The sequence below is a fragment of the Muscardinus avellanarius genome (assembly GCF_963383645.1).
Source record: "Muscardinus avellanarius genome assembly, chromosome: 14".
NCBI lineage: Eukaryota > Metazoa > Chordata > Mammalia > Rodentia > Gliridae > Muscardinus > Muscardinus avellanarius.
In genome coordinates this window covers 41,348,831-41,363,589 of record NC_137800.1, presented here as the reverse complement: position 1 = coordinate 41,363,589, position 14,759 = coordinate 41,348,831, and the positions used below count along the sequence as shown (strand labels likewise).

At 42.2% G+C, this 14,759-nt stretch overlaps 1 protein-coding gene across 1 annotated transcript in view; it reads right to left on the bottom strand.

Moving 5' to 3' along the window:
- MTMR7 (myotubularin related protein 7) overlaps positions 1-398 on the bottom strand; it is a gene marked incomplete at both ends in the record, with an annotated part of 126,645 nt that extends 126,247 nt beyond the window's left edge. The window contains one exon of the mRNA XM_080710694.1: positions 375-398. Within this exon, the coding sequence (XP_080566820.1) occupies positions 375-398 (24 nt within the window). The remainder of the gene's footprint in view (positions 1-374) is intronic.
- Positions 399-14,759: the final 14,361 nt, after the last annotated feature.

The window sequence follows — 14,759 nt, the reverse complement described above, 5'->3', positions numbered from 1 at the left end:
TGATTCTCCCTTGCAACTGCTCAGAGCTTAGCCCACAGTTTAGAAGACAAGATATAAAATGTTAAAGGCCTCTAATACCAGGCCAAAAAGAAACGTTCACCAGCAGCCCGGCTACTCAGCAATCAGGGTTCCCTCCCGTTCAGCCCTATTTCCCTGCAGAGTCCCAAGGACAAGCGGTTAGACCCAGCAGCAGCTAAAGCTAGGCCCATGAGACAGCAAGAGGAAGACCGGCCTCCGAGCGACCCGGGGGATGCTCAGGCGCCGCCCGCTCCTCCCTCCACCGCGGTCCAGGCTCAGCTGCGGAGCGGGGAAGCCGATCCTCCGCGCTCAGCATCCTTCCCCGTCTCCCTCCGGGTCCGCGCGGTGCCACCAACCTTGGGCGTGCGGATGTGCTCCATGCCGGCGGCTCTGCGGGGTCCCGGGCTGGGCCCCACGCACCTGCGCGTCGCGGCGCTGCGGGAGGGGCGCGGGGAGGGGGCTTCGCGGGGAGGGGCGAGCTTGGCTCCGCCCCCAGGTGCGGCCGCGGGTGGGGTTGCGGCGGGCGCCCGCGCGGCCCTAGAGCGCGCTGCACCTGCAAGCCAGTCGCCGCTGGCTGCAGACCAGGCCGCAGACCCGAGATGCTGGTGGCTCGCCCGTGGCCCCGGTACTCAGGAGGCTGAGGCGGGAGGATCTCCCGAGGTCAGGAGTTGGAGGCCAGCCTGGGAAACAGAGCAAGACTTCGTCTCAAAAAAAAAAAAAAAAAAGTGTATAAACGAGGCACAGCCGGCATTTGTACTGAGTGTCCTAGTTCCCCAGGACACAATGAGGGCCTTGTGTTGGGTGTGGCCTCTTGGAGGAGAGCTGGGGAATAAGCGCTGCTCCGCACCCGCTTTGGCTGCCTTCCAGAGCATCCCGATATAGGTGATATTTCAGAGTGGGACAGGAAAAAAAATGCCCCATTTTCTCCCGAGGCAGCTCTCTGCAGGGCGGCTCGGCCGGCCTGGCGTCTGAGTAAGGGTGGAAATAATAGCAACAGTGTTCGCGCCCTAGTAAGTGGCTCTGAAGCCAGGCATCTCACACCCCCATGCCACTGCCCTGGCAGGACTGTGACAAGAGACGCTTTGCTCTTGGCACTGCATTGGGTGCTTATTTTTCACCTTTACCTAACTGAACTGGAAGCTAGAAATACAAAGCATCCATTATGAGGCATCATTAAGCCACTGGAAAAGCCACAGAGAAGAAATGCGCTCCACCTCCCCGCCCCGCAGACCTAAGCATACAACATCCCGCACTGTGCATAGCTCTTGGAATAATATCTGTTCTTTTTTTTTTTCTTCCTAGCTTTTACTCATCTTTCCGATGGGACTGTAGATTATTTGACAGGAAAGACTGTTTTTAGCCCTCTCCTCCCCCTCTCCCAAGGCCTGGCATAAACACTGAGGCTCCCAAATAATTACTTATTCCATAGTGTTGAGTTCATTTTAAAATTTCCAGATCCCCTTCACACACCTTATTTTATCCTCCTACTGCTCTAGTAGACAGTCAAAACGAGTACCATAAACCATAGTTTCAAGAGGGCAAGATTGACCAAAGGTATAATTTCTTCTTTCCTAAAGAGCACCAGAAACAGAGTCAGGTGCACTCTAGTCCTGACTCACAGAGGCCTCAGTCTCCCGTTTATAAAATAAGAAATTTGCCTGCCCAGATAATCTAAAAAATAGCTTCCATCTCTAAATTCCATCCTATATAGGACTAGAATTGTACCTTTTGGGCAAACTTAAAAAAAAAAACTTTTATTGGTGCTGTAATTATACATCATAGCGAGATTCAAAGTGATACGTTCACAATGCACACATCCCGTGTACCTCAGTCCACATCCCACCCACATCCCTCTCTTCCCATTTGGGAGAAGACGTCCTGAATGAGGTAATTATGTGCTCCCAGGGCTCTTCTCTTTGTCTGCTGCTAGGCAAATCAAGAGTTTACTTGATGAGCAATTTTTGTATGCAAGTATTACTAGCATGATTTTAAAAGAAAAGATTAATTGGTAGGTGAACAGATGTGAGGGTAACTTATGTAACCTAACAGTAAGAAAATATTCACAAATTAGTTTAAAAATACATTTTACGCCGGGCGTGGTGGCGCACTCTTGTAATCCCTGCACTTGGGAGGCAGATACAAGATTATCGCGCAGGTTCGAAGCCAGCCGCGCTGGCTTGAGAGACCCTGTTTCCAAATAAAAAGTATAAAATAGGTCTGGGAGTGTAGCCCGGAGGCAGAAGGGCTTCCAGGAACCCCAGTACCACCAAAATAATAATAATAATAATAATAATACATTTTACACCAGGCGTGGTGGCACGTGCTTGTAATTCCAGCATTTGGGAGGCTGAGACATGAGAATCATGGTTTTTGGACAGCCTCAACTACTTAATGAGGCCCTTTGCAACTCAGTGAGACCCTGTTTCAAAATAAAAAATTAATGTCCTGGGTTCAATCCCCAGTACCACCACAAAGAAATACACTTTACATTGAACATAATTATAAAATTAGGACCCGGTAAAAATGAATAGAAATATTATCAGACTATCAGGATAAATTAATTAACAGAACAAAATAAATATAGAGAAAGAACTTTCTATTAGCAAACATTTTGGTTTGATATAATCGTTCTCTGAGGAATCCATCTCAACTTGTCCCCCAGTCACCCCATTATGGTGGCTATTAGATCACAAACTTCATAACCCTCAGTAGCCACCTCAGACTCTCTGGTACTTATACTGCCATCAGTCTCATAAGCCCAAGTCCCACCGTCTGCCCCAACCACCACCCAGCAGAGGAGAAGGGATGGGGACAAAAGCAGCAAGAATCAGTATATTCTTGTAAAAAAAATATACTGTCTACCTTGTAGCTGAGAGAGCTACAAGTATACTATTGAAATGGTGAAATGTATTCATCTTAAATATGGGGAAAGGAAAGTAACCGTTCACTGACTCAAGAAATAGTACCATTATTTAGTAATTGGTCACACTCAGAGTATCATCGCAGATGCAGAGAGACTGAAGGATGAGGACACTGAATTCTGTAAATGTGATATGGCTAACACCAGGGAATTAAAAGATAGGCCAACCAAAACAATGAACAGCAATGGGTGTGGAAATGCCAAAGCCACAAGAAGAACCATCTTCTTTCTACATTTTCCTCATTACTTAGAAATAAAAAAATCAATGAATAGACTTGGGATCAGACACTTAGTTCTTGAGGTTTGGTGTCTGGTGTGTCCGGAATGAACTATGCATATGCCATGTGGATGAATATTGGGTTTCTCCAAACCTCTCCATCTGGCTCTAGGCCAAGAAGATAGAGGGGAGGAAAAAAAAGTTTTTTCCAATTGTACGCTTGCAGATGCATGCCCACCCAGATTCATGGTAAGTCAGCCTATGCCCCATAGACTGAAAAATGGTTATGTTTCTCTAGTATTTGTGAATACTGATAAAATATAAAAATATTTCAACAAAACAACGTTTACTATCAAGCCAAACATCAGAGTTGAAACTTTACTGCTCGTATATCCACCGGACTAGTTCCCTTGCCAGAGCACACTGCGATTCTACTCCTGTATCATCACTCTCTCATGCTTCGGTGATTTTCACCTTTGCAAGATGGTAGCTATTACTATTATTACTATGCGCACCAATATTTATTTCTCCTGTCCTTCCTGGGTATCAGGAGACTTCACAATCCCCTGACTTTTGGGTGGGGCCATATGACTAGTTCATATGGTTTGTGTCATTTCTGGACCAAATCCTTGCAAAACACCTGTGCCACCCTTCATCTCTCTTCCTCTGTCTTGATGATCTGAAAGTAACACAGGGAAATTAAAGAGAAAACAATAATAGTGAAATTACTCAGTATATGAAGCCATTATGGCCCTAACTACCAGCATTACATAGAAATGAGACAAGTGGAAAGAGGCTGTTCTTGAGATGTTCTTAGAAGAAACACAGAATCCTCTCTTGTTGTTCTTGTTGTTTGTCTGTTTGTCTATTGTATGGGGGACTGAACCCAGGGGCATTCTACCTCCGAGCTACACCTCCAGCCCTTTTTGTTGTTACTGTTTTGAAATGGGATCTTGCTAGGGTGCCGAGAGTCTCATTACATTGCTGAGGCTGGCCTTGAACCTGCAATCCTCCTGCCTCAGCCTCTAATGAACTAGGGTTACAGGCATGCAATACTATACCTGGCTCACAGCAGACTCTTTGGTAAATGAAAAGAATACCTGTTGTTATTGTTGTTGCAGTTGTGACTGCTGCTGCTACTGCCACACAAGGCACTGGGATTTCAAGGTTACTTCATGAGTCTAGCCTGGCCTAGCCTTTACTGACTTTATCTAGAAGAAGAATTTCAGAGTAAAAAATATACTGTCTACCTTTTGTGTTTCTGATTTTTTAAGAGTTAACGGTGTCTTTAAGAACTGAAAAGATGTTTATCATCTGCAAGATCTAAGCTACATTATTATTCATTACCAGATCTTTCAGAAAACATCTTAAAAATTTACCATGTAGTATCCCAGCTGCAAATAATATTGCTAGATGAATTTTTAAATAAAAAAAAAACCTGGATATTAACTGGGAACTTTCCCAAAATCTTGTGATCTTTAGCAGCACGAAGAGATTTGGAAACTTATCAAACACTTGTAAGATTTTTTCCAGAATACTTCCATCTCCTCCTGTGGTGGTTCAAACTTCTAATCTGGCAGAGAAGGCAAGAAGTGTTTTCTTAGGGGGGTAGTATTGCTAATCATTACAAACTCAATAAAATCCTAGTCAGCAGTATTAAACCCTAGTGGTCCTTACTATGTGTGGAGGAGAACATGAGTTTCCAAATAAGACTAGCCTCAGCTAGAAATGTATTAGGTACCAGTACATTAGAATCAGAGATGCATTTTCTCCTGCCTGTTGAGAAAAAAAGCAACTTCACCTCCTGGATTTTTATGAACTCCATGATACAAAATATGAATGTCTTCTTTGGCTTGCCTGTGACAAAGATGTTGAGAAATATCACTCAGCAGACTGTAAGCAGCTCTCCCCTTTTTCCAGAAACCAAAAAGGAAATTAAAGGCAGCCAAAAACACTTATTCTGTGAGCAGGCAGGGGTTTAAAATAGCCTCCTTCATTTTGTTCTCCCTCCAAGAAGGCTCGAAGCTCACACCCAAGTCTATGTTCTCAAGCCTGTATAATTGCTTCGTCCCTTTTCCCACCCATCTCTTCAACTATCATTTTTTTTTTGTTTGTTTTTCTGGTACTGGGCATTGAACCCAGCTGCATTCTACCTCTGAGCTACACCTTAATTTCTTTTTATTTTTTATTTTTATTTTTAAACAGGGCACCAATAAATTGCAGAGGGTCTTGCCTAGTTGCTGATGCTGGCCTTGAAACTGATCCTCCTGTCTCAGCCTCCCAAGTACTGGGATTATAGGCATGTGACAACACCCCTGACTTCAACTATCACTTTGCTGCAGATCACTGCTGTAGCAATATTTCCAGTTATGAACCCCCCTATGTCACCTATATTTCCATCTACCCACTGAGCACCTCCACTTGGATATTGCATAAATAATCTACCTGTCACAAACCAAGTGTAGTTAAAACAGTTGTGGTGGTGCACTCCTGAAATCCCAGTTCATGGAAAGCTGAGACAGAGACAGCATCTGAGCAGAGACAGCGCCTGACCTCAGGTTTGAAACCAGTGTGGGGTAACTTACAGAGACCCTATTTCAAAACTTTGAAAAGGGCTGGGAGTGTAGCTCAGTGGTAGAAAGTCCCTGGGTTCAATTCCTAGTACCACACACAACTACAAAAGCGTAGTTGAGAACCTAGGCTCTGGAAGCAGACAGGCTTATAATCAAATCACACCTCTGGTGTACTAGCTGCGTGACCTTGACCAGGTTGCTTAATCACTGTCAGTTTAAGACTTCTCACCTATAAAGTGAAGAGAATGATGATGGTATGGTCTGAATGTTTGTGCTTCCCCAAAATGTGTATGTTGAAATCCAAACCCCTAAGGCAATGGTATTAAGAGGTGAGACTTTTGGGAGGAAGAACCTTCAAGATTCACTAATCTTCCCTCATGAATAAGATTAAGGCCCATAAGAGACTCCTTGGCCCTTTTGCCATAGACTTTATAGTGAAAATATGGTGTCCATGAATCAGAAAGCAGGTCTTCATGAGACATCAAACTGTGCTTGATCTTGAACTTCGCAGCCTCCAGAACTGTGACCAATCAAATTCTATTGTTTACGAGTCACTCAGTTTATACCATTTGGTTATCAAAGTCCAAGCAGACCAAGACAGATAGTATTGTAATGCTTCTCAAGATGAACAATAGATGTATATGTTTGGCTATTAAAGTCCAAATAGACGAGACATATAATACTATAATGTTTCTTAAAATGAACAATACATGTGTATGCTCATTATAATACTCTCTATTTTTATGTATGCCTAATGTAGTTCAAATTAAAGAATTAACAGCAAAAGCAGGATAATTATGCCTCCTTGTTAGGGTGGATATGACAATTTACTCACATCAAGTATGTGACGTATTTTGTGACAAATACCTTTCAAGTGCTCATCTTATGACAAGCAGGGGCGATAAAAGCTTCAGCAAGAGCAAACCCAGAACCTGACCTCAGGTACTTCCATCCGGCATCAGCTCTTATTGTCCTACCTAGTATCTGTCCTCCTCTTGACTTCTCTCTTTCTTTGGTTGATCAGTCATTCATGCTTGGGCTGTTTCAGGCTGTTGTGTCTTACTGGCTCCCACTTTGGGGCGGTTGTACATCCTCTTCCACGCCTCTGCGTCCCACCCTTTTCCGTTTTCACTGTTACTCCATCTTCTGTTCCTCATTGTTACTTCCTGGCTTGGATATTAGCTTCTGCTGCCAGATGAAATCTTCATAAAAAGCAGACCTAATAATATTACTCTATAACTTAAAAACCTGCAAGTGGTTTACAGTTGCCTTCAGCATGACTTCCTTATTCTGTCCCTTTAAGGCTCAACCACATCCTACAGCTGTCTTTTACAAACATGGCTAAGTAGATCACTGACATTTAGGACATGCTCACAAAATATCTTTTAATGCATCAACTGGTTGACCAATTATTTTCTAAATCCTACATTTGCTTATCGCTGTATCTTTGCTTATACTATTCTCCTCTATCAAATCTTCTGAGGTTCACTTCAAAACCCACTTCAACATTCCCATCGCTGATGCAATTCTTCCAAAATAACTCATGTCTATTCATTCCTATAAGCAAAGATCATCACAAGCAGTTTATTTTCATCTGGAAGTATAATTTTAAGCCTCTCTGTCACAACCAGTCCACAGAGACTTGGATTAGTACACTATGTCAGGGATATCAAGCTGGCCTGCTACATTGATGACAACAGTGATCAATTGTTCCTGATTATGTCTGGTGGGCAGAAAGTGATGGATCCCCAAGTAAGGCATACTAAGTATCAGAGGGTAAGAGATACATTCCAAGAAAATCTAGGGTTCTGATATCTTGGTGAAATTTCTAGGGACCTGCGGGAATCAGTGCACGTTGACATAGTTTCTCTAACATGAATGGCAAGATGCCTCACAGTACACCCCTACCACCACTCCACAAAAGAATCTATCAGTGAGCTACCAGCTCCAGAGCCAGAAAAGGTTTTTAATTTGGTTGAGCTTTAATTTGGTTGAGTTTTTTTTTTTTTTTTTTTTTTTTTGGTGGTACTGGGGTTCCTGGAAACTCTTCTACCTCTGGGCTACACTCCCAGACCTAATATATATATATATATGTATGTATGTGTATGTATATATATATATATATATATATATATATATATATATATATATATATATATGAAACAAGGTCTCTTAAGCCAGCGAGGCTGGCTTCAAACCAGCAAGATCCCCCTGTCTCTGCCTCCCAAGCGCAGGGATTATAAGCGTGCGCCACCATGCCCGGCTGGTTGAGATTTTAATGGATACAAATCTGTCACAGTGGCCTTTTGACCCCAGCAGATCCCCCAATATCAAGGTATCTGCAGGAGATAGGAGTTGTGGTGTGGAGCCGCTGACAAGCCCTAATTAGAAACAGCCATTTACCACTGGCCTACAGTGTCTTTGTGCTAATTTTTAAAAGTGTTTATATTTTAAGTGTAGTAAAATACACATAACATAACATATACTACCTTAACTGTTTTAAGGTTCCATTCAGAGGTGTTAGGTACATTCACACAATTGTGCAATCACCACCACTGTCCATCCCAGAACTTTTCATCTTGCACAACTGAAACTCTGTACCCATAAAACAAAAACTCCTGATCACTTCCTCCCCCAGCCTCTGGCAGCCACCATTCACCTTTCTGTCTCTAGGAAGATGACAACTCTAGGTACCTCATGTAAATACTGTGTGGTTATATAATCTTTGTCCTTTTCTGACTGGCTTATTTCACTTAGCATAATGTCCTCAAGGCTCATTTATGTTGTGACATGTGTCAGAACTGTTTTCCCTTTTAAGGCTGAGTGTTTTACTTATCCATTTATCTGCCAATGGATATTTGGGTGGGTCTGCGTTTTGGCTAGGGTGAACAATACTGCTATAAACACGGGCGTGTAAATATCTCTTTGAGATTCTGTTTTCAATGATTCTGGATATATACTCAGTAGTGGAATTTCTGGGTAATATGACAATTCTATTTTACATTTTTGGAGAAATTGTTTTTCATGGTGGATGCAGCGATTGACATTCCCACAAACAGTGCACAAGGATTCCAATTTCTCCACATCCTTATCTATAGTTTTTTCTGGTTTTGATTATTTAAACACCAAATAGGTGGTTTGTCGTTCTCATAAAAAAGATACAGAGGGCCAGATGTGGTGGCACATATCTGTAATCCCAGTACTAGGGAGGCTGAGAGGAAGATCACAGGTTCAAGGATAGTCTCAGCAATGTGTTGAAACCCTCAGCAACTTAGTGAAATCCTAAAAAAAAAAAAAAAAAAAAAAAGGATTGGGGCATAGCCCAGAGGTAGAATGCCCTCAGATAAAGTCCTCCAATAAAAAATAAAAGATGCAGAGGAAGTCAATTAATCAAATAGCATCGGATTCATCCTGCCACAAAGTTAGCTTTGCCCACCAGAACTCAATAGGGAGAAAGTGGTGCTTTGATGCAGTAAGGATCCCACCAGAGCAGACCCTGAAGGTCTGAGTTGCCTGAAGGTGGTTCAGGTCCCCATGTCCCTCATCCAGTGCCACTGCCGCCTCTCCTGACCCACACTTAGGATTTAAAGGAACTTTAATGCACCTAGCTCACAAATGAAGGCAACCCCTGCCTGGTTTGTAGCTGTGTTTGCACCATGCCCTCACCCCAGCCACAAGGGGACTGCTGTTGGTGGCCCTCCAGGAAGGTGCCAACTGCCTCCAGGAAGGTGCCAGTCGTCTCCCAAGAAGTAAAGAATTACCCTACTCCTTAACTAAAATCCTTCTCTTTCTCTCCTTCCTCTTCATAGGACCCTTATACTTTGTTCAGGTGAGAAGCTGATCTGAGAGCTATTTTCTCCACTTCTCCTTATTCTCTGGCCAAAGGATAATTGCCTCTTGGTTTTATTATTGGTTCCACGATTCAAAGGGAGAGAAAGATCCCAGTTTGGTTAGAAATTGGCATCAGTTTTTATCCTTATACTGGTCTTGACCTGAGAGAAATATAGATCACAACATAATTATGAAACCTAAATACTTCAGGCTTCAGATAGAAAGGCAGTCACATGACTATTATACTAAAGGTCACCATCCTAAACCCCTGTCTTCATAGAGAGTCCTCTTCTTTCTAATACTTAAGAGGGTACCAAATGTATACACAAAGCCAGTCCTGATGTCTTGCTAGCTGGGTAAGGATCCTACTGCAAGAGGCACTCTAATAAGACTTACAGAATACTGCTCCTTTTGACCCACCACTGTAGCTCTGAGATATGTGCAACTTGGTGTCAAAAGCTGGAATGCTGTCTCAGCTTCCGAGTCTAAGACCAAACTTCACCCAGGTAGGAGGTTGTCCTATGCCACCTAGTCAGCCTCCTGGAGTATAAGAGTTTTTCCTTTTCCCATCATGGTCATCCATGAGCCTATGGCAGTTTCATCCAGTGCCAGGCTCACAGTGTGATTCATCTATGATTAGCCACTGCTGTTGCTAACACTGTTAGTCGCACTGTGGTCATTGTTACCAACGGTGCTGAGGACTTGCTCTCCCTCAGGTTTGTGAAATTGCAGGCTGCCACCCTCTCCCCTTGCCAAAGATCTGCCCACTGCAGCTATTGTCATGATGAAAGGCGAGGCATTTTGACGGCTTGGTTAGGGTTTGTGCCATGGCAATCTCTGAGTCACCAAAGGGTCAGAGTTCATAGCCTTTCCATTGACGCACATTGCCACAAGGTCTGTGAGCAGGAGGCATCCTGAGACCAGTGAGCACTTTGCACCAGAGCCCCCACTCTCCCTCTGACATCAATAGCCAAAGTTTGGTTTGCTTTTCATGTTTGAGCTCATTTCCAGTTGTGCTGAAGCCTCTCCACTCTTTGGGTGGAGTTGGATGCATTGTGGAACAGGATGGTATCTGGCCATGGACTCCCAGACTCTCCAGACATTTGCAAATATCTCTTCAGAGTTCAAGTCCTTGTAAACTCAGGAAGCTCTTTTGCTGGGATGAATATAATTGTATTTTAATGGAGCCCTGGGGGAACAGGATTTTTTTTTTTTTTTTTTTTTTTTTTACTGGGACTTGAACTCAGGAGCATTCTATCTCTGAGTTACACCTCCACCCTTTTTATTTTTTATTTTAAAATTTTAAAACAGGGTCTCACTAAGTTGCTGAGACTGTGTATGTGTGTGTGTGTGTGTGTGTGTGTGTGTATACATACACACAGTTTTTGTTTGTTTTTATAGTACTATTGTTACTTTTTATTTTTTAAATACTTTTATTGGTGCATTATAGTTTCACAATTATAGTGACATATATGTACACAGCACTTGGTGGGCTTCTCCTGGCTCTGCCCCTGCTCTCCCTTTCCCAGTGCAAGGTATTAAGATTGGCATTGGCAATCTCACATAAGTACACAATGTCAGTGGAAATGTTTCTTTCATTAATTCTCCTCCCCAGAGCCCTCCTCTAAGGCCACCTCTCTCTCTCCTCCAGGGTTTCTTCTCTACTATTATTTTTTGGTTTTGCAATACTGTGGATTAAACCCAGGGTGTTCTACCTCTGAACTATATTCCCAGCCCTTCATCTTTTTGTTTTATTTTGATATAGGATCTTGCTAAGTTACCACTGTCCTTGAACCCGTGATCTTCCTTTCTCAACCTCCCAAGCAAGTTCTCCAATTATAGACATACACTATCACATCTAGGATACATATGGATCTTGTTCTGAATTGTGTTTCAAATATGCATGTGTGAGCCGGGCCACATTTGTAATCCCTGTGCTTGGGAGGCTGAGACAGGAGGATCTCACAGGTTCAAAGCCAGCCTCAGCTACTTAGTGAAGCTCTCAGCAACTTAGTGAGACTCTGTTTCTAAATAAAGTATAAAACAGATCTGGAAGTATAGCCCGGAGGTAGAAAAGCCCCTGGTTTCCACCCCCAGTACCACCAAAAAAACAAACAAACAAATATGCATGTGTGTGTGTGCAAAATTGTGTGTGTGTGTGTGTGTGTGTGTGTGTGTGTGTGTGTGTGTGTGTAAAGAGAGAACAGAAGAATAAATACTCAAATATAACAATTACATCTGGGTGGTGGATTAATGGGTGATTATAATTTTAAGTTTTAAAAAGTACTTTAGAAACATTCATACTGCAATTTTAGTAGTTATAGATATCATGCATTTTTAAACTCAATTCCAATAACTATCATAGTCAGCAATCATGTCACAATGTCGTGAATCAAAGCAAACATTTTTGTGAAGAATAAGACATTAAGTTGGATACTGAATAATTGAGAGACCAAGTATAGACTTAGTAATATTTTAATTCAAAGGTCATCATTTTCGCCGGGCGTGGTGTCGCACGCTTGTAATCCCCGCGCTTGGGAGGCAGAGACAGGAGAATCGCGCAGGTTTGAAGCCAGCCACGCTGGCTTAAGAGACCCTGTTTCCAAATGAAAAAATATAAAAGATAGGTCTGGGAATGTAGCCCAGAGGTAGAAGGGCTTCCAGGAACCCCGGTACCACACACACAAAAAAGGTAATCATTTTCAAGGTAAAACCAGGCATATTTTCCATAAGAAAACAAAGGCAATATCCCAAACATTTCTGGAAATAGCTGGAAAAGAACAGAGAAGCAGGTTATCCCCTGTATTTGTAGGATCTTGGCAATGCTATTACAATTAAAAACAACAACAACAACAACAGCAACAGCCAGGCATGGTGGCACATGCTTGTAATCCCAGCATTTGGGAGGCTGAGACAGGAGGATCCGGGTTCGTGGACAGCCTCAGCTACTTAGTGAGGCCCTCTGCAACTCAGTGAGACATTTTCAAAATAAAGAATAAAAAATCGGGCTGGGGATGTAGTTTGGAATTAGAATGCCCCTGAATTCCATCCCCAGTACCACAAAAGAATAAATTAATAAATAAAATTAAAAAACAGCAACCCCAAAGATTTTAATGTAGTCCAATCAGATTTGAAAGGATGCTCTGTGGTGCTTTAAAGCCAATGCTCAGTAAAAACTATTTAGTTTATCATTAACTTTTGATAATAATCTAAAATGGATCATTGATATTTGGGTAATAGAATATGAAGAAAGAATTTACATTACAGAGTTTTACATTAACCTACTCTTCTTTTAAAATTAGTTACAGATGCTAAATATTGGAAAAAATGTATAAATATGGATATTATCACCAGGACACCTGGGACTTTTGCTAAATGTCAGGGCCCACTCGGCTAGACTGGGATGGGGCGGTGGCTCAAGATGGCGCCTAGGCATGTTGCCAAGTCATAAGGCTCATGAGGCTGGTGGTGCCCTGAGCCTGCGCAGTGAGCCCTATCAGGCGCCCTACAGATGATCAGTGATGCAGCGCCTCATGCTACCACCAGCCCGCCTATGAGAGGGTTAGAAATGTGCATGCCCTAGTTGTGGGAAGCTTGGGGTTGGTGGGGTGATGAGGGAGGGGTTATGAGACTGATATATATTTGCCTGCTGTGCACATTGAGGGGGAAGCATTAAAGAAGAAGTATCATCAGCAGACTCAGCGTTTGTGTCTTCTTTCCCGGGGCTCTGCAGGTCGGAGCTTTAGGGACACGACAACAGATATAAGTGTTGTTCTTGGGTTTCATGAAGGTTTCTTGTGGAGATGAGTAATTTCAAATTCTGGTTCTACAAGAAAATTATTTCTTCTCTTCTTTGGCAGAGAGTATTTTTATAACCAGAAGCAGTGAACAAAATTTGTCCAAAATGGCAGATAGCATAATGACTTCATCTGCACCTAATTGCTGAGAGCCATCTATGTTTGCATTCGGATCTGACAGTAACAATTGACTGTCTCATCCCTGCAAAGGATTTGACTGTGGTACAAAGTAGGAAGCCTATTCTTTTCAAGATGAGCAGATCTAGTTTATTTTCAGTGTTTTCTTCCTGATAATCTTGCTGTTTTGTAGGAATAGTAAATAGTGGGTCTTTGCAGACTATGAAACAATATTCTTTCAGCACATAGGATTATATACATATATGTAATAATATGTAGAACTACAGATGTGATGGATTGAGGCCATCAAAGACAGTAAATGAATTAAGGTCACTATACAAAGGACTTTCCAGAAAGTGAGTTCTCTTTCTCCCCTGCTGGTCAGCTAATTTAGGACATGATGTTCCCCACAATACACATTGCCCCACGAAGGTCGCAGCATTTAAGACCTCATCGTGGAGGCAGAGAGACAGGGTCCTAACTTGCTGGTATATTGATCTTGGACTTCCCACTGTCTGAAACCATGAGAGAATAAATGTCTATTCTTTATAAATTATGCAGAGTTTGGAACACCTGGCTTCTTTGTGCTGTGAGGAAGCTGTTGCAGCCCTGCTGCGGTCAGTGCATTACGAGCTTCCATGGCTTCCAGCGTCTAGAGAATAGTCAGTGCCAGTTCCTAGTCCTTAATTTTAGGGCAGGTGATGTGGCTCAGTGGTAGAGATCTTCCAAATCCTTAATTTTAAAGATACTTTCATTTCCACTATCAGTATATTTCAACTATCACTCATAAGCTTCAATGATTTATATCTAGCACTTTTGCACATTTTATACTTCTCTTTTCTTTCACAACTTAATACACACTTGTTAGACTCCATTTCAAAGAGTACATGGTTGAAACTAAAACCAAATACTTTTTCATAGCTACTTATTTACATCTTCTACATTATCATATCATTATTATCATTTCTATTAATTATTTGAAATAATTGCAAAATGCAATAAAATATTCAATGTTCAAATAATTATCCAGGGACTTCTGGACAAACCAAGAAAGTAAGGTAGTTTAAAGAATTATACTCACTGGCCATCAGGGTCACTATGCGACATCTCATGGTGTTATGTTCAAGAATGCCCATGGGTTCAACCTTCAGTACTAAAAAAAAAGTTCAAGTGTGAAAATTGAGGTCTTTATAAAATCTATAAAAGTGCAGGTTTTTAAAAAGTCATAGATAGCCAGGCATGGTGGTGCATGCTTCTAATTCCAATACTTGGGAGACTGACACAGG